General features: G+C 42.6%; 1 protein-coding gene across 1 annotated transcript; it reads left to right on the forward strand.

Moving 5' to 3' along the window:
- Positions 1 to 35: 35 nt before the first annotated feature.
- On the forward strand, positions 36 to 19,330 carry hsf2 (heat shock transcription factor 2; the record flags this gene model as incomplete). The annotated part of the gene is made up of 12 exons (XM_083642962.1): positions 36 to 128; positions 2,599 to 2,707; positions 3,597 to 3,724; positions 5,071 to 5,195; positions 6,533 to 6,608; positions 8,761 to 8,822; positions 9,710 to 9,773; positions 11,663 to 11,781; positions 12,254 to 12,607; positions 14,514 to 14,616; positions 14,926 to 14,992; positions 19,080 to 19,330. 12 exons carry the CDS (start codon positions 36 to 38, stop codon positions 19,328 to 19,330), a joined length of 1,551 nt encoding a protein of 516 aa, XP_083499088.1.
- Between the last annotated feature and the right edge of the window lie 5,771 nt (positions 19,331 to 25,101).

Below are 25,101 nucleotides of genomic sequence, written 5' to 3' on the forward strand. Positions count from 1 at the left end.
GTGTATCTTGTTGTGTTGGTGATCTCTGATCAGAGATGAAGCACAGTTGCAACGTGCCGGCCTTCCTCACCAAGCTTTGGACGCTGGTGGAGGATGACGACACCAACGAGTTCATCTGCTGGAGCCAGGTAACATTCAAGCGTAACGTTAAGCTAGTTAGCATAATAGCCTAAGCGAAGAATTTACATTGATAAGAAGTGAGATTTAATCCATCGTTCCGTTGCAGCATCAGCACGCAGCAAGCTCGCCATTTTGGCCTGTTGGAGACACCTCTGATTGGCTGTCATGGTTCTGTGCTGTTGTCCCAATGGCCAAGGAGGCGGTTTCTTTCCAGGCCAAAATGGCGGCAGCGCTGTTGTAAAAACAAATCGTCGTCTCTTGTCTTACACATTAGCTAGAGGTAAACGACAGTAGCTGATAGGTTAGCTAGCAATTTTCTTTCATTGTTTACCTGTTTGCTAAGTTAGCTTCTCAACCTTTCCCATCATATCAATACATCATAATTTAGTCCACATTAGCGGCATTTGATGAGATGTTTTCTCTTGAACCCAAATCTGAGAATATTTTGTATTGTTAGATGTGATTTTATCCAGAATTCCATGACTATCTGAAAGTTATTGTAGCTAATGTTAGAGAGATAACAGAGAAACTATGATCAGAACAGTCATTCTTCTACATTCTCTAATCGCGTAAACTTCTTGTAAATTAAATAATAGTGGCGTTTAGCAAGTCATCAATTTGCTGGAGAACCCCTGGAACCCCCTCAAGCTCCCCTGGTGCTCCCTGGTAGAGAATATAAAAGTGTGAATGTAATCATTCTCTGTTATCTCTATACAGATAGTCATGGGAATGTGGACAAAATCATATGAACAATATCAATATAGGGATGCCACGAAATGATTTGTGTTCAGCTAACTGTACAAATGGTTAACAAATTATGGTTCTCAATGAAATTGTCCAACTTTCCAATAAAAAGTTGTTCTAATATTTTGGAGAACTGAGGGAGTAGAGACACAGGCATCTAATTGGATGTTATAGGTGGCATTGTGACATCACTGATGTCATCAGTGATGTCATAAGTCACTGATGATGTCATCAGTGATGTGATAAGACACTAATGATGTAATCAGTGATGTCATAAGACTGATGGATGTACACTTGAGGGGCACACACACACACACACACACACACACACACACACACACACACACACACACACATATAGCACATTTACACAACCAAGGTTGACCAAAGTCCTGAACAGGCAGATATTTTTTTATTTAACCTTTATTTAACCAGATAAGACATTTGAGATACAAGATCTCTTTTGCGGATGTGATCTGGCCAAGAAGGCAGCAATTACAAGCCAGGTTGAAAAATAGACATACTGTATACAGTTGGTCAAATAAAAATAAAAAGAAGAAAACACATACCAGTATACATAAAAGGTGCAATCTTAACCCGAATTGAAGGCTAATTGGAACAGATGGGTCTTAAGCAGTGACTTAAAAATTCCAAGGGTTTGTGCAGTTCTGTTTTGTAATTTGTAATTTGATGGTGTTTGTATTTGTTTTATCTGTTATTATGCAACAAATTTTTAATTGAACTTTCATTCGCTTAAATTTAATCTCATTTACTGTTATATTTACAATGCTAATTTTTCATGTGAATTTCTTATACGCTTTGATTTTATCTGAACTGTAAACTGCTGGGATTGTTCATATTTTTAAGTTGGATAATGTAAAGAGGGGGCCGAACAAGATAAGCTATGGCTTATAAGCTATCTGCCCCTTCTCCAACTATATCATAATGTAACTGCTACGTTTTCTTTGTCTTTGACTGTTCGAGATAAATAAAGATCAAATCAAATTCTTATATGGATGGGTACTGGGTAGGCTGTTACACAATTTGGGGGCAGCTACCGCAAAGGCTCGGTCGCCTCTGTTTTTTAGTCTAGCTCTCGGAACGTCCAAGAGCATCTGGTTAGTTGACCTCAGAGCTCTGGTTTGATGGTGCAGGAGTTCTGCAATATAGGAATATAGGCCTTTTAAAGCCTTGTAAACAATCAACCAAGTCTTCAAATCAATCCTGAAACAGACAGGAAGCCAATGGAGGGAGGCCAACACTACATGATCCCGCTTCCTTTTTCCAGTTAGTAGCCGAGCGGCAGCATTTTGCACTAATTGAAGACGACGCAGGGACGATTGGTCTAGACCCGCATACAGAGAATTTAGCCCTTTTCCCACATGCGCTTTACAGTAATCAAGCCTAGAGGTAATAAAGGCATGGATAACTCGTTCAAAGGGCAATGACATTAAGGGTAATAACATTCACTTTCTTCCTATCTACAGCATCACTCTCCACATACAAGCAGAAATCATGAGGATTTCCAGAATGCTTTGAGTATTTATGATTCAATCTGATGTGTAAACATGACCTGAAACAAATTTACAATAGAGGCCTTATGCGACTGGAACATCTCTGTGAATTATTGGCCCGTAATCTTGAAATAATTTCTCCTTTAAAAGTGCTTGAAATCTCTCATTACAAAACAGTGGTAACCCTGTTAAAGACACATGCATGTTGCTGGTTTTCCAGGAGGGAACCAGTTTCCTGGTGCTGGACGAGCAGCGCTTCTCCAAGGAGATCCTACCCAAGTTCTTCAAGCACAACAACATTGCCAGCTTCATCAGACAGCTCAACATGTGTAGGTGCCTCTGTCTGTCTGTCTGCTTGCTGCTTAGGGCCATGTGATTTCCGCAATGCAGGTGACGGAAGCACAGAATTTGGTAATACAAATGGGATCAATTGTAAAACATATGATATTGCAGAATTTGCCATTTTGGTTAAAAAAAAAAGATAAAAGAAAAAATAAGCCAAATTATTGTAGTAGCTTAACCTATTTCATAATTGTAAACTACTGTAGGCCTAGAGAGAAATAATTCCATTTTTGATCGGGGTGTTGTGAGTCACCTCACAACTTGGTCATCACTTTGAGAAACATGTCGAAGAGGCTGTCTGAAAGAGCAAGTCATCAAAAAACAAACAAACAAACAAAAATCGACCCTAACCCTTAAATTAAAATTAAAATAAAAAAAATAATTTGGGAAAAAATAAAGCGGATTTCATATGACCCTAACCTGGTGACATTAAATGTCTTTTTCATTTCATTTAGCATCTGTTGGGTCTGTCTTGTCACTCTGGTCTAAGGACTCCTAGCTGGGTGGTGATCAATAACTGTCAAACTAAATTGTTTTTCGGTGGTTATCCTCTAATACTATAGGAATGCTGGTGAATATAGTATCTTGGGGTGAAGGGCATGGTGCTACAATGTACATTTCATGTACTTAATGCTTGCGAATAGTCATGGAAATTATATTCTAGGTCCTGGAAAAGTTTTGGAATTCTGTCTGTGGAAAAAGTGTGGCAACCCTGTATGTCAGAAACCTGACTTTATATTCCAACCCCCCCTTTCCCCCCTCTATCTTTCTCATGATTCTGAGTGACTTTATATCTCAGAAGTATGATTTTGTTTTTGTCTCACAAAGTAAATAAATAAATTAATAATATATTGCTCTCCCTCTGTGTGTGCGCAGATGGCTTTCGTAAGGTGCTGCACCTGGACACTGGCCTGGTGAAGCAGGAGAGAGACGGGCTGGTGGAGTTCCAGCACCCTCACTTCAAACAAGGCCAGGATGAGTTGCTGGACAACATCAAGAGGAAGGTCAGCTTCTCAGGCTATCTCCACACTAACACACACACAAACAAACAAAAAAATGTCTTCCAACAGCCGGATATAGAATTACAAAATCCAAGGGATTAATTTAACACCATTACATTCTACCGGGTTGGTTCCTTAGTTTATGCTTTGTTCCAAAAACAATACATTCAGATTTTCCTAAGTGCAAGGATATCTTATTGTTGCATTACCATGTGCTTGTGTGCTTGGCTATATCACATAATAGGCTAGTATATGACAGCCGCCCACTCCTAAACAGATAGCCTATATTGGCTGCATCCAGCTCCCTTTTAAAAGTCCGTCCGTGTGTCTATGTGCTTTGGTGCGACAATAGATTTGATTAGCGAGGCTCATTGCGGACATCAGAAACACAGTTTAAATATACAGCTAGTAGCATTTATTCACTGACAATTAGTCTGAACACACACACTACACCCACTGCTGTGCTGGGTCACGCTTCTCTGCTCGCCAGGCAGCAGCACTGACACACACACACACACACACACACACACACACACACACACACACAGATGTGTGTGAGATGAAACACAGTTCTCTGCGGTGTATTACTGGCCATGGGTTTCACACTCATCGTATTTTATATGAAAAAGTGGGTTGGCCTTCTCTTGCTGTTCGAAGAGATCAACATTGTCTATAATTTATTTATAAATAAATAAATAAGGCCTTGTGTGGCAATCTTCCTTTGTGTTTGTCTTTGCTTTTAAGTTTTACAGCTACAGGATATCAGACACACATTAGATTGGGTTTTTGAAGGCTGATACCAACAGCAACACTTTTCAATTGAAGTTGCTGTCTGTATTGTTAATAATAATAGTAATAGGACAAAAAATATATATTAATGATAATAATGATGACAATAATCGAACACCTATAATCCGAGAAGAGGCTCCCACAATTCTAAATTGCACAACTGCCAGTTGGGCTGCAATTAAACCTTCACTTGACTGTTTCTGCACAATAGTTCATTTTCCTTCATGATTTTGTGGAAAAAGGTCCCGACTCCTGAGAGTTGAGCCTCTGCTGAGGGATCCACTCTCAGAACATCTTTAGCGATGCTATTGACTGAGCTGTTGCGCTCTGAGCGATGTTATTGGCTGGGTGCTAAATGCACACATGCCTTTGATAGACAGAAGGAGCCCATTCTGAAAAGGAGGATGTAGCTAAATTACTCACAAGGAAATTGTAAGAGACATGCCTACTTGTCTTCAGGCGTTAATATTTTCTCTGAGATGACATAATGTCCAACTAAACTGAAAAATGGAGAGTCCATAGCCTCAAAAACTGATAACAGATGTATTTTTGCCTGGCAGGTCTCGAATGCGCGGCCGGAGGAGGGCAAGCTCCGACAGGACGACCTGACGAAGATCCTGGCCAGCGTGCACAGCCTGCATGGCAAGCATGAGAGCATCGATGCCAGGCTTGGTACACTCAAAAGGTTGGCAACAAACCTTATAGGACGAATCAGCGTGACATCACGACAACAATAAAAGTACTTGCGGGTGCCACTGCAGCAGAAACGAGTATGAAATAAAGCTGAAAAGCTGTGCCAAACAAACGTTAATATCTAAAAAATTATACATCACATCATTTATAGGGGACAGAGGCTTTGCCATCGCTGACCCAAACCTCTGGAATTCCCTGCCCCTTAACTTCCGAAACTCTGAAACACTCACTTCTTTTAAAAACCAACTCCAAACCCACCTTTTCAAGAAAGCTGACTTCCACCTCCACCCTCCTCTTTCACTCTGTAACCTCTTTATTTGTGTTTTTTCTGTATCTGTACGTTTTTGTTATATTTGTTTCATGTGAAGCGTCTTTGATTATTTAGAAAAGCGCTATATAAGTCCTATTTAGTATTATTATTTACTTCTGATGTAAAAAAGGTATAGCATCAAGTATGAAAGAGTAGTTGGAGTTCAAAGAGCGCATGGTTTCACCATAAACTGCTGTTTAAAACCAATGGCAGTTGCACCCGGAAGTTTAGCTTATCTGTTTGTTTACAAACATACTGATTCTTCCTATACAGTTTATCTCAGCAAACAGGGCAGGGCAATTAGAAGAAATGTTAGAAATATCCAGGAAGCCCCCCCCCCCCCCCCCCCCCCCCCCCAAAAAAAAAAAAACGAACATAAATTATCTTAATCTAAGAGGCTATTACCGGAGTCTCCTGGCCGATCCAGGAGGCTTGGCAATACTATTTGGACCGTTTGATTTGTGGCTGTGTGAACACAAACGAACCAAGGCACAAATGCAACAATTGTGTCAATTAAGCCTCTGAATCTAAACAAAGCTACAGGTGTGAATAAGATATATTATTAACCCATTTGAAATAGATCATATCGACATAGGCAGAATCAACAATCAAACCGTCTCTACCCTGCAGCAAAGAAAAGACAAATGCAACCTAGCTATCATGGCGATGTCCATGGTGCCCACGCACGGCTTCAATAAATGCATTCCACGCCGTAATATTTTCTACTTTAGCACCACGCATAGGGGCCAGCGACATCTCCATGACAGCCAGGTCCACATCTGAAGATGCCCATTATTCAAGAGGCACATTTGTAAATGGAATGGAAGTTAGAAACCATCATTAATGTTATTGGTTACACCTGTGTTTACCCTGCCTTGAGACACACTAAATGGCTGCTGTAAAGAGGGTCTATTGCGTGGAATGGGACTTTAACATGCCCCCTTGATTTATTAGTCCAAGGGGAGCTGGGATTGAATTACACTTTCCACCTTAACGTGCCTTTATGTTTGGCTTTGCAGAGAGAATGAAGCACTGTGGACAGAGATCTCAGACCTGCGACAGAAACACGCACACCAACAACAACTCATCAAGAAGGTGCGTCACTTCAGATATCGGCCTATTATAGCCGTCATGTGACATCATGACGTAGCCTTTGGTTCCAGAAGACTATTTCCCCATTCCTTTTTCTCTATAGAGACAGTCCGCATGTCTGGGAACGCCCACAAAATGTTAAACGGCTGGCGCGCGAGTGGGGTAAAACCGTTGATTTATCTCCTGGGCTAACTCACCAAAAGACGGTGCTGCGGCTCTAAACTACATGTTTGGGGGTTCTAGAGCAGAACACAAGACGTCTGCTCAGATGTGCGTTTACTGCGGTGGTTAAATCCCTGATCGTGTCTGCGTGGGCTGGGCTATCAGCTAAATTCTAACTTTGCTGAATGGATAGAACGGGGGAATTTACCCCACCCTGACCCCGCCCCCAGCAAGGCTGAGCCAGCTAACCCAGCGTCTATTGTGGGCGTTCCTAGAGCCTGTATGGGCGTTCCCAGACATGCGGACTGTCTCTATCACGTTTCGATAAATCCCTATATTAAGAGATTTAAGTCTGGAATCAATCCAACCAGCCAGCTACAGAATTATGACCATAAAACATTTGATTCAGAGAGAGAGAGAAAATAATGGGGGAAAGGCAAAGGTACAAGAGTGTGTACATATTTATTTTAAGAGTGAAGTTACTATTAATCCCATAATCCATTGTGGCCAATCAGATTAATAATAATAACTTTAATTTATATAGCGCCTTTCATAAAACCCAAGGTCGCTTCACAAGAGTGGGATACAGATAGGGGAAAGAGGGGGAGGAAAAAACAACAACAACAACAGGGATGGTTGAACTAAACTGAACTAACTAATGTGGAAAGGCCATGGAAAAGAGATGTGTCTTGAGGTGTGTTTTGAAACTGTCCAGGGTCGGGGCATTACGGATTTCGGCAGGGAGAGAGTTCCAGAGGGTGGGGGCAGCCACGCTGAAGGCTCTGTCCCCAAAGGTTTTGAGTCTGGTACCAGATGGTTGAGTGACAGAGCGTTTCAGCCAATGGGAGAGCATTCTGAGCTCCTGCGGTGGAAAACGGCCATATTAAGCCATTAGCTCAATGGCTAACGTTATAGTTTATAGACTCATTTACTTGGTTTGATGTGAAAGAATCAGGAACAGATTTCAAAACTGGTGCCTGTGTTGAAGGAAGTGTGACTCATAATAGTGATCATATAAAAGGGAGGAAGTGGGCTCTGTGTCTCTGTTTAAATTTTTGTCCCACATTGTGATGTCACTGATGATGTCACAATGTCTATGACATCACTGATGATGTCGTAGACATTGTGACATCACTCGAGCAATTGTGATGTCACAATGTGATGTCACTCAATGTGAAGTTGAGCAAATGTGCATGCCAATATAGAGCAGGCGAGGCTACGCAGCAGCCCGAGGTGCAGGCGAGACCGAAGTTGAGCAATTGTGCGCTGAGTGACGTCACTCGAGCACTCCATGATGTGAGCAGTGATGGTCACAGGTCACTTGAGCAATTGTGATGTCATCAGGGATGCGAAGTTGGGCAACTGCGCTGCGCATGCCAATAGAGCAGGCAAGGCCATGCAGCAGCCGAGCTGCGTATGCAAGCCCACGCAGCGGGCGTGCTGCAGGGCGGGCATAGCGCTAGGAATCGAGCGCGCGAGACTTCTAGTGTAACATACTTTCAGTCACTCAGTGGAGAGGTTTGAGCCCAAACTGTAGCCTACATACATTAGCCTAGTGCAGTGGTTACTGGTTAGCCTACCTCCCCATCAGTGGGCTACATACACCAATCACAGATGATCATACAGCGAGCTCCACCAATCAGAGACATCGATATTACACTTTAGGATTATGGGTAGTGTAGTACTTCTCCATGAAAAAAGCGGGGGGGAAAGGATGATGTTCTCCAGATTTGTGGCTTCTACAGGATCATAAACCATTGTTTCACCACTGTCAGGCCCGTGGTAACTAAGTCTACATTGGGTGCTTACAACATTATGGATAATAGAATCTCATTACAGATTATGAACGGGGAAATACTCTTCCAGAACCGAGGTGTCACGTGACTGTTGAGCTCTACAGACAGTATACTGTGTTTTCACCTTGATATAGAATTTGCACTGCAAAAGTGCATAATATGACATTGAATGCAATATTCTTTACTTTTTTCCCTAGCTGATACATTTCATCGTCACATTGGTACAGAACAACCGCTTTCTGAATTTGAAACGCAAAAGGTGAGATGACAAAAGTATGTTCCATACTAGCAGCTAGGAGAATAAATGCAGTTTGACAGCTCACATTCCTTTCTGATGTTGTCTTATGAATGTTATAGCCTATTTGATGAAACAGTTTCATGTGTTTGGCAGAATGAAAACCTGCTTAATCAGCACACTAATGTGTAATAACTGTTTGGATCAAAACTAGCATTTATTTCCACTTGTTACTGTTTATTCTTGCAGTTCACTGTTGTCCAGATTTATTTTTATTGAAACATTGATAAATTAACTTATTGCTGTAATCATATTGTCTTTTACTTTTTATTTTAATACAAATAAGAACAATGTGAGAGCAATTTCTATATACTGTATTACATATCACAATATTAATCGATTTTCTTTTAACCCATATTTATTATAACTAGCGGGATACCCGTCCCGTGCAGTGTATCGATTGTAAATGTTGCGTTCTCTGCACATTCAACCCGTATGGACTGTGCTGCAGGCTGGCCAGCGCGGACAGACCGTTCCCGAGCCCCATAAATGTTGTAACATTCGTCAGAAATAGCTCCCCAACAGATACAAAACGTGCATTTACAAAAATCACAATTTCCTTCTCGCTGGAAGTGCAGCTTTCTCCTCTGACACAGCTCGCACCTCACTCGCCTCAACAGGCACTGGCGGCCAGACTGCGTGAGCTCCGCCCCCGGCTGATTCGCACAGTGGAAGCTGCGCAGCCATTGTGCAGCATGGCCAAGTTGCACATTTTCTTCTCTCTGATTTTCACCGTCACCCGCACCTCCCCTCAAGTTGTCTCGTGCCCCCCAGGGGAGGTGCATCCCACACTTTGAAAACTGCTGGTATAGAATGTATTTTCAGTTTGTTCTGTCCCTGTTTGTTGCCAGGCCGCTCCTCATGAACAACAATGGAAAAAAGCCCAAATTCATTCATCAAATCTATGATGAGCAGGTGAGTACATAGCGATACCTACACAGCAATTAATTGAATTTAATTTAATTACATAAACATGAGAATTGTTCCCTGAAGAAAATCCCTATGATCTGTTGTATTCCTGTCAGTCACGATTACAACCTGTGGTCAATTTATTATTAAGTGACATAATTTCCTGATCACATGATTCTACATTATGTAAGGGATAATACACTTCTAGGTGTGTGTTAACACCGCAGGCGAGGGTGGTTGCCTCCGCAAAGTGCATTCAAATCTTTTAACACACACCTAGGAGTTGATTATCCCGATAATAGACGGTTTCAACTCGACAACATAAACATTCTAAATTGTGTTTTCTTTGCGGCACAAAGAACACGCATGAGTGAGGGGGTACTATTGGCATGGCAAAACAGCTCAAGCAGTATATTAGACAAAACAGGTTGGGAACCACTGGTCTATAGCATGGTCATTTGCCAACAATATAAAATAAAAGCATTCGCGAATTTTGGGTGCACGTTTTGCTATCAAAATCTACAGTTTTCACAAGTGTGGTAACACCTGGGATACCGACTAATACCTGGAACAATTATTACCATCCCGTAAGTCTCTCCCCAGACTCAAATATTACGTTGAATCGCTGCACTCCACATACTAGATAAGCGAGTCTGCCACTTCACAGCCACTGCTGGTTTTTGAAGGCGGGTTGAAATTGAATGAGTGACAGGTCGTAGCACCGATGAGAGAGCGGTTCGAAAAAAGGGCTGCGCCTCCCATGTCGTCTTCAGTCGGAGGACTGAATCCACCACTGGCCAATCACTGGCCAAGTGAACGGTTCCCTCCCATAACCAGCCGGCTGAGGGAAAGTATCCCAGACCCAGAGAGAGCTCTGCAGCATGCAGTAACGTAGTGTATCAGCGTAAGAACTCTCATGGGTCTGGCGTTGAGACTACCATCCCGTCAGCTTCTCATGCAATGGAAACGTTCGCTGTTCCAGAAAATAGGACTAAACTTGGATATGAGCTGGTATGGCACAGAGAATCTAGTCCGCTCAGCTCATAGAAGCTGAGGTAGCGAGTTGAATAACATTACCGTTAGCAGTGCTGTTTGTTTAAACAGCTGTGCAGGTTGGGTAGCAGATGCATTTAGAATGTGATTCAACTTGAGCTGGACTACATGTGTGTTCAACTATTTTAACGCACACCTGCCCGCCAATCAGAAAAGAGTATTCACCCAGACCATGGAATAATTAAAAATAGCTCACGATAGAAAAATACTAATCGTTAGAAAAATATTGTTTATCAAATACTGTTGTAATTCAAGTATGTGGTTGGTTCATTGCTGTAAAGAAATGCTAAATATTTAATGGTATATGCATATGGTCATCTTCTTTCCCACCAGAACACCCTGTATTATTCAATTTCTCATATTATTGGTTTACAATATGGTTCCTAGTCATCTGTCATCAGTCTAAATGACTTGTCGTTTCCTCCCTAGTCATCTGTCAACAGTCAAAATGGATTCTCGTGTCCTCCCTAGTCATCTGTCAACAGTCAAAATGACTTGTCGTTTCCTCCCTAGTCATCTGTCAACAGTCAAAATGGATTCTCGTGTCCTCCCTAGTCATCTGTCAACAGTCAAAATGACTTGTCGTTTCCTCCCTAGTCATCTGTCAACAGTCAAAATGGATTCTCGTGTCCTCCCTAGTCATCTGTCAACAGTCAAAATGACTTGTCGTTTCCTCCCTAGTCATCTGTCAACAGTCAAAATGACTTGTCGTTTCCTCCCTAGTCATCTGTCAACAGTCAAAATGGCATCTCGTGTCCTCCCTAGTCGCATGTCAACAGTCTAAATAGATTTTTATTTCCTCCCTATTCATCTGTTTAAATGACTTGTCGTGTCCTCCCTAGTCATCTGTCAACAGTCTAAATGGCGTGAAGAGTTCCGAGCTAACGGATGACATCATCATCTGCAACGTGACGGACAAAGAGGACGAGGCGATGGCTGAGATCAGGGTCCTCGACCAAAGGTTTGACTGCCGCCTCCACATGGATTTTTGCATATTTTTGCGCTAAGAGCTGTTTAAGAGCTGCTTTTTGGGGCTCTTAAAATTGCGGTCACGCAAGTAATTTGCGGCATGCTGACGATAGCAGAAGGCAAGCATTTTGCGGGGACACGCCTGGTTTGGCATGGAGCACGCCTACCCCATGCACGGCCAGTATAATTAGAACGGGCGTAGAGGTATTTAGCGCGGCAGGGAGAATACCAATGCGCTTGGTCACGCCCCCAATTTGTGCTGCGCTCTGTGTTAAACATGCGCAAGTGCAAAAATACTGCTTTTATAACGCCAGAATATTTTAGTTTACCGTAATTCTTCCAAATTGTCAAATTAATTAACTTAAAATTATAAGTGGCAATGTATAAATCTTCTATAATCAGTAAATATATACATATATAAGAAAATATCTTAATACCATGCTCTTTTGCATTCCCCCTCCCAGTGATGTAGAGATTGTGGAAGTAGAGTTGGACAGCTGCTCGACCTTACCGGCTGAAACGGAGGTCAGCACCACCTCTACAGATGACATGAAGCCGACGGAACGGAGCATGTCCGCAGAAGCAGAGGAGGGCTACAGGAGCGCTTGTTTAGATGCAGAGAAGACCCAGAGGAGTGGTTGTTTAGATGCCGAAAAGAGCCAGAGGAGCGGCTATTTGGACGGCGGGGGTGGGGCGACCAGCGGCGCCCTGCAGCTCAACAAGCCGCCGGTTTTCAGTCTGGAGGACCCGGTGAAGATGATGGACTCCATACTGAACGAGAGCGGCGCCATATCACAGAACATCAACCTGCTGGGGAAGTGAGTACGAAGCTCCGTCATTTGGTGAAGGGTGGTAGACGGTTAAAAGCAACATATTGCCAATCATACTTGAGAACCGTTTTATAAAAGCAATAGCTCACTCTTCAGGCCGTTAGATATGGTAATTATATCACAGCTAAAGCCCATGGTTGTTGGATAATGTTTGATTGGTGCACCATGGGCTAAACAAAGCTGGAACATGTGGAATCTGACCAACATCTCCAGACAAGGACAGACAGCCATGGCACATCAAACAAACGTGTTTGTCTGTTGTCTTGTAGAATGTTTTGTTGGTGTGCCATGGGCTTAAGGGGGTTTCTGCCCAGTACAGAAGCAGGCCCCTTAGCTGTGAATATAACGGCCTGTTTTGAGCTATATACTATAGTATATTAAAGCAACAGCTCTTAAGCAATAGCTCATGACAGGCCCGTCCGTATACTATACTATAGTATATGGCCCAGCCAAATGGTAAAAATGGTAAATAGCCTGCATTTATATAGCGCTTTTATCCAAAGCGCTTTACAGTCAGTAGGTACATTCACCCATTCACACACCGATGGTGGCAGGTTACCACGCAGGGTGCTGGCACACCAACGGGAGCAATTTGGGGTTCAGTGTCTTGCCCAAGGACACTTCGACATGAAGACTGGAGGAGCCGGGAATCGAACCACCGACCTCTTTTATTCAAAGCGATTAGTGGACGACCCGCTCTACCTCCTGAGCTACAGCCGCCCCAAATATTAGATTTCGACCTAGTCGTGTTTTTCTTTTTGTTTTTTTGTTGTTTTTTTAACACATTGAGTGCCAGCCATTTTTTCAATCCTGTAGGTAAGTTGTGCCAGGGTTTTTTTTGAGGATTCTGGCTCATTTTACAAGAGCCGAGGATTATTTTCTGTTAAGAATTCGTGAACACCAATCATCTAAAAATAACTAATAGAATGTGTGCTTTCTCTGTCTAAAAGAGTTAGTTTGCAGAGTTAGTAGTTATGTAGATATTAGCCGTTGAGTACAGCATGGTTTCAGAGATTTTCAGAGAGTTTGGAGATAAATGGATTTTTAGAACCACCTCACGTGCCTGTGATTATGGGTGCCCTTGTCTCCCACTCTGCGCGCTCTCTCTCTCTCTCTCTCTCTCTCTCTCTCCTCTCTCTCTCTCTCTCTCTCTCTCTCTCTCTCTCTCTCTCTCTCTCTCTCTCTCTCTCTCTCTCTCTCTCTCTCTCTCTCTCTCTGTGTGTGTGTCTCCAAACTCCTCCCTCCGTCTGTGCTGCGGAGTGCTCTGCTGCTGGGAGTTTGAGCAGCGAGTTAGAGCAGCCTCTCTCCCTGGCAGCGAGTGTGGATAGGTCTCACTGTCTCTTGGGTTTGATAGCCCCGATGAAGCCCCGTGCGACTCTAGGCTTTATGCTGCTCACCCAGTCCATTTCTGGAACCCCCCACCGCAGCAGCGCGAAGTGTCCCCGCCTACAGTATGAGAATGAGGCTCGTTCGTTTCTGACTGTAAAATCGCCAAGCCATTTCCGCGGGAGGCGGCTGCTTTTGGTCCACGGGTCCCGTGGCTGTGGCTTTCTCTCTGTCTCTGTCTGGAGAGAACTGTCGCCACTTAGTGGTCGGTAAAATAGATTATACACATTCTCTTGCTCCAATAGTGATATAGAAGACGTAAAAGGAGTTGATTGATGTCCCACCGTCAAAAAAAAAAAATGTTTATGTAAGACGAGATAGCTCGTCTATGGCACTTAACCGTTGGATTATGTAAGACGAGATATCTCGGCTATGGCACTCAACGTGTTAACATAGACTAAGTTTAAATCGTTCCATTCATTAAGGTCTGGGTATACTGTAGTGTAGGTACTATAGGTAGGTACTGTAGTGGCTATTAATGGAAGCTGGTCTTTATGTTTGGCTGTAGGGTGGAGTTGATGGACTATCTGGACAGCATTGACTGCAGTCTGGAGGACTTCCAGGCCATGCTGTATGGGAAACCGTTCAGCATTGACCCGGATACCCTAGAGGTAAAACAACATGACTACCCACTGAACTCCAACCCCCCCCCCTTTATTTTTCTCAACTAGCAAAGATGGATAGTGCTAGTAGTCTCCACCTTACATATTCATTGTTTTTTTAGCTGCAGCCAGCAGGGCCAGCAACTCTATAAGTCACTCCACAAAAAGTTGTACACAAAAGGTTCTGTTTTTGACATTTATCTGTTTCTTAGGTTATAAGCTTGTGTTTTCATGGTCTGTTTCTGACATTTCTTTCTCTGGTTCTTAGGTTATAAGCTGTCCTTTTGATCTAATGTTTGTGATGGGGTTATGTTTCAGGACAGTGTGGCGTCCAGGGAAAATGCAGCAGCGCTAAACAGAGGCAGGACAGAGGAAGACAACACAGGTGAGTGGGTCTGCTCAGATACTCACAGACATGTCTGAACTTGTCTGGGGAATATGGAGACAACGTGTTACAAATACACGTTATTGAATGGGTTTTTGGCGCAATGCTTCAAATAAGGTCTCTGGGCAACGCAAGCTTAATCAAACACGAACCAGTGTTCAGCGGGATAATCTTCACACATGAGGACCACTTTCATGAGTTTTGAAGCGTAAATGCGAGCCCTAGAAGTAAAAATCTCGTGCTAAGCTAATCCAGAACTACACACAGTGTCGCATAGACTTCCACATCACGTCACCACTCAACCTGGAGTGTTGTTGATGTGTGCGCTGCTGTGCACTGATTACCCCGGGCTGAACCAGGTGAGGGAAAGAGAATTTCCGTGTTCGTCCTTTGAAGTGATGACGTTATTGACGTATAATATCCCCGTCGACTCAACAGTGTAGTCTCATTTAGCCGTTTGCTAGCTAACCGCCGTTTTAACGACACGTAAAAGCTTAAAAACTCATAAAAGTGGTCCTCATGTGTGAAGATTATCCTGCTGAACACTGGTTCGCGTTTGAATAAGCTTGCGTTAACCACAGACCTGAAGCATCGCGCCAAAAACCCATTCAAAAATCCCATAGGCGAAAACAGTGAAGAACCGGGAGTGTTAGCATCGATGTTTTCCGGACTCATTCCTGCGGCTCTCTATTCTACCCTAAAGCAGTGGTTCTCAAATGGGGGTCCGTGGCACTTTGCCAGGGGGTCCGCGAAAAGTTTGCAAGTAATTTTTTTTTTTTTTTTTTTAATTACGGTACCGTAAAAAAAAAATGCTACATGTTACTTATTCCTTCTCAAACTACTTCCTACATGGTGCTAGTCTATCAAAATATCTTGGCTGTCATTGATTGTGTTGCATAGTGGTTTTCTGTACTGTTGACAAATTGTGATATTGTAAGTCGCTTTGGACAAAACAAAAGTGTCTGCTAAATGACGTAATGTAAATGTAATGCAATAAAAAAAAAAAATATATTTTTTTTTTTGCAAAATCTTCATAGTTCAACGAAAATAGTTCATGCTTTAAATCTAAAATGGTTCATGGATTACATTCTAATAACAAACCTATCAAATTAAAAGTCAAGCACGTTACCGTGGAAACAATTAAGCTTAGCCCAAAATCACAAATCAGAATGAGGGGGTCCCCGGTATATTTTCTATCTTGTAAGGGGTCCTTGGCTGAAAAACATTTGAGAACCTCTGCCCTAAAGCATGGCATCCATTCTATTCTATATTTCTATATTTTCTATATTTCTCTATCATATGATTGTTCAATGTGTTATTATTACTACTGTAATCTGCTAGTGTTGTGTCAGCTAGAATTAGCTAGACATATTTTCTGTGAAGCCCTCTGAGACATGCTTGTGAATTAGGGCTATACAAATAAACTTGACTTGACTTGACCTCTGTTATACGGATGGAGAGACTTAGGTTCCTGAGGAACTTTAAAAGTTTTCAATTATTTGGGACCCGTTTCTAGCCCACCTCGATGAGGTTAGGGGTGACGGGTGACTCGCCTGGCTGGTTTTTCATGGACCCCTTGCGTGGGATCCCAAGCACATGGGCACCTTATGCGGCTGGTGATGTTTAATGCTGATATGTTTTCTTTCTTTCTTTCCCTGTGGCTGAGTATGTTTGTTTGTTTTCAAATAAAATGTAAAAATAAAATATTGAATTTTTATTTTTTATTTTAGAGCCACAGTAAGTAATTAGATTACAAACGCACAACAATGGTTAAGAGTGACTTACAAAAGTTAAAGATATAAATTAGGGATGTTCATTTTGAAAATTTTCCAAAATCGATAATCTGTGAAAATTAACGATCAATTATCGATCATCGATTTTATTAATACTTAGAAAATTTTCAATATTTTCAATATATATTTTATTTTTATTTTTTTTACAAAATGAATGCCTATGGCAGAAAATACGAAAGACAACGTGTTCTCCTCAATGAACTCTTTATTTCAATGTGTCTCCTCTCCAACACTGCTGTCCCCGGCGCATGCCGGTGTGAATTTCCCATGTTTAAAACAGTTTTGTTGGCACAAAGGCCCGTGCCCAGCCAGAAAACTAGAGACTATATGAAGCTCCACCTCACGTTATATTAGTCGGCTGTGCAATGGAGTGGGGCGAGGAGGAACGAATTCCACCCAAACCTAGTCCACAATTATTATTATTTTTATTTTTATTTTTTATTTTTAATAATTAAAAAATCGATCCAAATGCCACAGGATCGATTCCAATCCTTAACTCATTGAATGCCAATGACGACAGCTGTCGTCAATTCAAATACTGACGTAGAGTGCCAATGACGACGGTTGTCGTCAATTGCGTTTTTTGACGGTGGGACGTGGATCAATCCCTGATACATCTCTGGTACAACTATTGTAGCTATTGGAGGTCTATAACCTATTTTACAGAACCCTTAGGTGGCGACAGTGCTCTCCACATAACAGAAAGGCAAGGAAAAAACAAAGAAGAAGTCGTTATGGAAACGGAAATCGCATCGCATCCGTATGCATCGATATGCTGAAGCACGTTACTGCAGCTGTGCCTGCAGCAGCCAATCTGCTCCCACAATTGAGCCGCTCTGTGTCGGTTGCGACAGCACATCTGCACATCCACACCGTGGAGTTATTATTCTCAACTGGAAGCATCGTTGCCGGTGACAAACACACGCGGAACGCTGTAAAAAAGCCTGGCTGTTCCGCACCCTTCACTGTGCGCACAGCAAACTCAGCAGAGAGCCACCACAGACAGGAGGAGGAGTGTGCAGTTGAGGCGAGGCGAGGCGGGGCGGGGCGGGGGGGGGGGGGAGGGGGCACGCAGAGCAGCACACACACAACACCCAGACAGACCCAGGCAGCAGGACAGGATTGACAAACGCAAGCCAGAATATCCGATACCCACCAGCAGCAAATCAAAACCAGCAAGAAGCTGCAACCAGCAGCGCACGCAGGGGCCAGCGCTGCTGGTTGTAGCTAAAAATATTATTCTGCCAAACAAAATTCCCTGGCCTAAACTGTTTTATTGAAGGAAATTATTTTTGAGGTGTGACTACATTAGAAAAGATTAGCTTCAGAGTCAGTGATGTGCTTGAAATGATTAATTTCACAAAAGGCCAATTATCTCAGCTTCTAGAAAAAAATTGCTATTTTTGGATGAATCAAGCTATCTTCTCCGGCTCATAACTAAAGAACGGAAAATGGGATCAATAAACTTTTTTTTGCAGATGATAGAATAGAGTCTCATCGTTCTTTGTGCGTGTTCAGTGTTTACATAGTAATATCACACAATATTCTGTGGGCCTCGAGAAATCACTGAAAACGCTCTGAAACTCTGGCACTGGGAGCGTCCGTTCTCCAAAAGTGGCTGGCACTCAATGAGTTAACGATCGATTATCGATTTTCGATAATTGATGAACATCCCTAATATAAATCTACTCATTCAAACCCAAAGGTTTTACTAAGTTGCATTTAAGAATACTCTCTTATGAGTAATTTATCTATATCAACACCTACAGAGATGGAACATCTGTATAATTCAGATTATGTAGGCTGGAACCTCAATTAATATAGTCAAACAATAGATAGATTAAACCTAAATGACAAACAAACACAGAAATCAGTCAATTGTCAACTGCAAAAAATACAGCAGATTGACAGTTGTATGTTAAAAACACCTTTATGGCTATGTGCAATTATAAAAAACAAGAGAGGTTAAGTTCCTCATTTAAACCTAAGAGCTCTACTGAGTTTAGTTCATGGATCCAGAAATTCTCTCTTCTGAGTACGGTAGTCTGTTCACCACCTCTGGGGGAGATCTTGATTTTTTCAATACCTGCAAAACTTTAATGAGGCCAGTGAACCATGATTAGCTTTGACATAATGGCGTGCAATCACATAATCCAGATTGTTGTTTCATATACGCGTATTGCGTATAGCTGCTGTGTTCTTGACCTGTGAGAACCAGTCTTCATCTTCTAAACTGGCTTAGCGCGTGAACTCTCTCAAGTTCCCTTTTTAATTTGTTTTGTGTTTGTGTTCAGACAAGCAGCTGATCCAGTACAACTCCTACCCCCTGCTGGCCTTCCTGGATGGCTGCAGCGACTCCCCCCTCCTCCCCTCCCCGGCCTCCTCGTCGCCCCCCGCCGAGCTGCTGGCCCCGGAGAGGCCCCCCCTCCCCTGCAGCTCCCTGATCCGCCTGGACCCGCTGACAGAGGCGGAGGCCAGCCAAGAGACGCTCTTCTACCTGTGCCAACTGAGCCCTGAGCATGGCCACCTGGACCCAGCCGTCTGAGACCACCGCCCGGGAACTGCCCACCCACAACGCAAGCTTCTGCCAACGTCACAGAAATAGCCAGAGTGCCTTGCGGCCCAAAGAAATCCGAGCTGGAACAGAGGAGTCACCATACAACTCTTCAAACATGTTTCATTGCATTTTTATTTTTGTTTTAAGGATATGTTTGAATTGATCCGATAAATTATCGTCCAATATGGGCCGTTTTACGTTAAGGTTCTGTTTTCGGTGCCATTTGTCTGTTTGTTAGCAGGATTACGGAAAAACTACTGTGCCCATTTTCATGAAACTTGGTGGGAGGGAAGAACGCAGAGCTGATCCGGGGCGGGGCAAGGAAGGTGGTGGGGCTAGGGAAAAGGGGCTGTAACTAGGGATAGGAAGGACGTAGAGAGTCGGGATTCAAGGCATGGGTGGAGGGGTGGCTAGGTGTATACGATAGATCAGCAATATGGTCCCGCCCTCTTTTAGGGGGAAAACACATGCCACTCGCCGTTGACTTCAATGTAAAATAGCAGCAGGGAGTTAACATTAATAAGACCATAGACTGTATAGACATGTCTCCTGGCATGCCGAAAGCTAACAGAAAAAGAGAGGGTTTGGAGCTGGGGTCAGCAACCTTTTTGATATGAAGTGCTATTGTCAATGTGCTTGTCCCTCAGTGTGCCCGAGTGGGCAAATGTGGGCATTTTCTGTCTTTCACAGCAATCTTTTTTAATTATTATTTCCTGAAATTTGTCACCATTTTCTCCCCAATTGTACTTGGTCAATTTTTCCCCCTGCTGCCCCGGTCGCTGCTCCACCCTCTGCCGATCTGTGGAGAGCCGTAGACTAGCAGCAGTCTAGGCATGTTTGAAGAGTTGTATGGTGAGTCCTCTGTTCCCCGTCATGCCAACGGGAGCTCTGCTTTCTTAAGGCCGCTGGTACACTTAGAAGCTCACGACCCAGAACATCCAGAGAGATATCCTTCTCTCCAAACGTGTGTACATTATCCTCCACCTCTGAAGTCTGTTGAGAACCTCTTCTCAGCGTCGAAAAGAGCAATAGGCTGGTGTCAGCACATGGCTTCTAGGGATGGGCATACTCGATTTGGACGTCCGTATTTTTATTTTATTTTGTTTTTGTTTTTGTTTTGTTTTTTTGGACAGGTCTACTAGCAAAAATGATAGATTGGTGCACGTATCATTACAGGATCTAACGCTATAGGCAGAATGGTGACCGGGCATAAGAGTGAAGTATGGTAATAAATATTCTTACAGGCCTATAGCCGACGAAATTAACTGTTAAAGGCCCCATTTCATGTAAAACAAGATTCCCTCGCTTCTTTGATTATAAAGGACTTGGGTGTGCTATATAAACATCATTGAAGTAAAAAAAACACATGGTCCCCAGATAAAGCCAGGCTAAATGCCTCCAAACGTGCCGTTTTGACTTACAGATATGTGACCTTGTGACATCACAAGGTCACTCATGTAATTTGCCCGCTTACAGCGCCGCCCCACCAACTGAATGTGGAAGACCAAACCTTGTGTAGAATGGAAAAATGTCCAGAAAACTATCAACTGCAGAGGCGGGCTTTGAAGGAAAGACTTGCAAAATCTGAACATGAAATCCATAAATCATGCTCTCAAATTGAGAGAGACCGTGCTCTTGGATATTGATAGGCATTCCATATTCTTGTCTGTTTTTTATGCGAGTACTTGAATATTGAAGTAACATAAAATGCCCATCTCTAATGGCTACCCAATCCCCACCAGCCACACCATCACCATTCATCTTTGCTCTCTCAGGCCAAACGCGGACACCCAAAAGATTTGACCTGCCAGCAGGCACAGATCTAGGATCGGCGCTTCAATATCTTCACCATCCACAAGATGCGCAGCAGCTTTCCTAGAATGGCATCAGCTAGGAGGCCACTTCACGTGTCTTAGGACGCTTTCTCACTGGGAACGATTGCTTTCGTTCCGTTCCGTGCCCGAGTACGATTGCCCCCACTCCCCCGCTGGTCAGCTTTCACATTACAACATTTCTTCCGCCTCGGGACTGGAACGCAACGGAACACTTGCAGAGTACACTTGCGTCATCAACTACGACTGGAGTGTATCCTCGCCTGTGTGTTGTCTATGTTGTTCGGTACGGTTGGCGTTCACATTCGCAAGTGTTTCGTCCCCGGGCATACCAAAGCATTCCCCAGGCCACCATTTCAAGTGGACCCTGTCACGGTTCCCCGTTCCGCACCCGGGCACGGAACGAAAAGTAACTTTCACACTCCTCAAACGTTCTGGTCCTGGGATCAATTTGGGGACAAGCCTGCTTGGGAAAGGTACCGGGGCGCCAGTGTGAAAGCACCCTTAATTGACTGAACCTTTTGTATATACTCATGAAATCTATTTATGTTTCTTTTTTTTGTATTATGGTTATCTTTTGGTACATTTCTGCACACACAGCTAAAACTATTCATAAAAACAACATTCCTTTTAGCCATTGTGTTCAAGGTCGGTGGTTTCCTTTCAGTTCATAAATTGATGACATTGGCTATGTAAAGGAACCTGGATGTGACGTGGGAACAAGTCGTGAAAACTGGGACTTTTTTTCCTTCCTTTTTTTGGAGGCTAAAATCGTGCTAACAAGCAGCTATATTGTCCTTTTTAAGATGGTGAAGGTGGCATTACATTTCAGTCCAGGAGAAGTTGTGTGTGTCTGTCCAATAGGTGGTGCTCCAGACTGCCATAAGCAGTTTGCCACTAAAACAGAGGACATAGATGCTGAATCTCAGGCCTCTGATCAATATTGTTAATCTCTTGTGAGTAATGAATCTCTAACATTTATTTGCAGCTTTTCATTTTATACTAGAAATATTGCCCACTTTGCGCATTCATTTCTAGCGTGCTTCGTGTGCTGTGCGGAACTCTCCACCTTATTATAGTAGTGAGACTTTTTTGTCCGTTCAGGAGAACTCAAGTTATACTGTAGATTAAAAAAAAAGCATTCTTCTATATTTAATCTAGAGTCATGCTGAACCAAAGCAAAAAGAAGGGTTATAACACAAAAATGAAATCAAACACAAAAATGCATACTAATTTACTAACACCTCTAGATTATGGAAGACATTAGAAGGTTTTAAATTATTTTTTGCTAGAAACTCATTTAGACATGCATACAGTGGTGCGTCCTGGTGGCTCACCTGGTAGCATGCATACGACGGAGGCTCGGTCCCTCGCGCGGCTGATGCGGGTTTGAATCCAAAAGGCAAACATGCCCCAAAAAAATCTTTAAAGAAATGCATACAGTGCATGTTTAGCTACGTAACTTTTTTAAGTTTACCTTCACCCAAAATTGCAACTTTGTAGCCTTTGTTTGGAGAGTTTGAAAAGTTATATTGTAATCACTTTCATCAACATATTTGAGTTCAATGGCAATGAGACATTTGGTTCCACTTCTCAAAAATAACCGCTGTAACAAGAGGATGAAACCACCGTTAAATGAAAACTAATAAATCAGATGAACTGAAAGTGAGTGAAGTTCAGTTCCAGTCATCCCTCCATTTCACGGCAACACCTGTAGATGATGTCATTTCATGGGTTGTGTATTTCCTGATGTTGAGATAATGGTGTTGAGTTTATGTGATGGTATCTGCATGTATTCTAAAGAGAGGTAGGCGCTCTGCTGCTACTTCTCTGGAATCCATGTCTCTGGTTGGAAGGATCTCACCATGCTCCTTAGCCTTCACCAACATACAAGTGACTGCATCCTGTTTGTTCTAGTAGAAGCACCCCTTGTAGGACTTTACATGATGTACCTCTGTCAGCTTTCTTTTATTGTTGTGAGCCGTGCAATAACAATAAAGGAAATGCAAAGTGCTTCTTTGGTTTCTCTGCTGCTTCAGTCGCCCTCGGCACAGATTGAAAACAAATGGGTCTGTTCAATAAGTATTCTGAGACCTAGGGATCCTAAACTAATAATTAAGCTGAATTTTGAGGATTTTGTTTCAAGACAATGGATAGAAAACTGGAAAATCCTCTTTGTCCATGATTGGCCGTATAAACTCAGTTAAGATGGTTTCACTTCCCAGATTCCTCTGTGTCAAAACCCTCCCATCTTCCTTACATCGTCTTTTTTCAAAGAACTGGACTCAATAATTCTGTCTTACATCTGGAATTATAAGAATCATAGAATTTCGAAAATTCACTTGCAAAAACCCAAGTCCGTAGGAGGGCTGGCCTTACCAGTGTTCAGGCACTAATACTGGGCTGCCAATGCTAAGGCTCTAATGTTTTGGCCAAAGGGGACTCCTGGCACTTTAACTCCTGGGAGCCCCCTGTGGCTGAAAATGGAGGCCAGCTCTGTTTTCTAAACTAGAGAGGCCTGGGATATTACAAAATTTGAATTCTGTTGTGCTATTACTATGCGCATGTCCCAAATTGAGCACCACACTCCGTCAGGTTCCCGGCAGCTTACTCCCCACGCTTTGCGAGATAAACCGCTTTTTGTGTTGCCAGTAGGTGACGCTATGACTATGCGCACGTCTGAATTTCACAAAATTCGGCACTGCAGTACGTCAGGTCCCGTAAGCGCACTCCCCACCTTTGGAGGCCATCAGAACAATGTTGTGTGAGTTATGGCCATTTCAAATAAATCTAAAACATTGGCGTAGTGCCCCCTATGGGTGCAATAATAATAATATAAAAAAAAGGTCTGGACCAGATTCATGCCAGACCCCTGAAAAATGCCTTGTCAAAGTTTGGAGGCGATTGGAGCCTCTGTTTGCCTTGCAACTGTGGACATACATGCCAGGCAGTAAGTGTGAAATAAAAACAAAAAATGCATACAAAGATATAGAATAAAGAAATGTGTAAATCAAATACATTAGAGTAGGTAACATTACTGCAGAAAGAAAAATGTGCTTTTTCTGTTAAAATAAATATACTAAGGACAGCTTAAAATGCATTTTAAAAAATGTGGACATTGCAGTGAAAAAAGTATGAAGACAAATGGTGTCAACACTGCATCTATCTCGTTATCTATCTTTGTTTATGCAGGATGTGACGTCAGGCCACTCTGCTGAAGCAAAGAGCGTGGAAGGAAAGAGCTGAATACTAATGCATTCTTTTGAAACAGACGCTAGAGGCGCTGCGGTAGCGCCAAAGCAGCATCGCCGCCATATTGGCCCCTAAAATCAGCCTCCCTTGCGTCAACATCAGCAGCACAATGCAGACAGAGACTGACCTCATGTTAGGAGAGAAGGGCCTTAAAGTGTCCAGCATGGCACTGGTGGATGTAATCATAGCCCTGAAAAAAGATCAGAGATGGCCTAGGATGGAAGCTATTTACAAGTAGTATGGAGATTGTGAGTGAGTGCAGGGTAGTGGTGTGTGACCAGGACAAGTGCAAAAGTCACTAATCTATATGGATCAGAATTCATCACATCTTACGCACCCAAAATCGCAGAATCTCAGAGCCATATTTAAGTCAATTGAATTGGCATTTTATTTATTTGTTTGTTTGTTTGTTTGTTTATTTATTTTCAGCGAAATATTACCAGCTGCAGCTTAATATTTACAGTATACACAGGCCTATCCGCTACATTTTTGCATTAGCCATACATTTACTTGAATGTTTGTTATGGCTAGAATACATGATTGCAAATTCTACATTGACATTTTTGTTTTAATGCAGCTTTAAGGACACTTGGAGCCGAAATTTCATCAATAAATGTAGGCCAATGTTTTCTTTAAAAATAAATAAATAAATCAGTAAATTTAATTTGTAAATCT

This window comes from Poromitra crassiceps, assembly GCF_964638095.1.
Source record: "Poromitra crassiceps genome assembly, chromosome: 9".
NCBI classification, from domain to species: Eukaryota; Metazoa; Chordata; class Actinopteri; order Beryciformes; family Melamphaidae; genus Poromitra; species Poromitra crassiceps.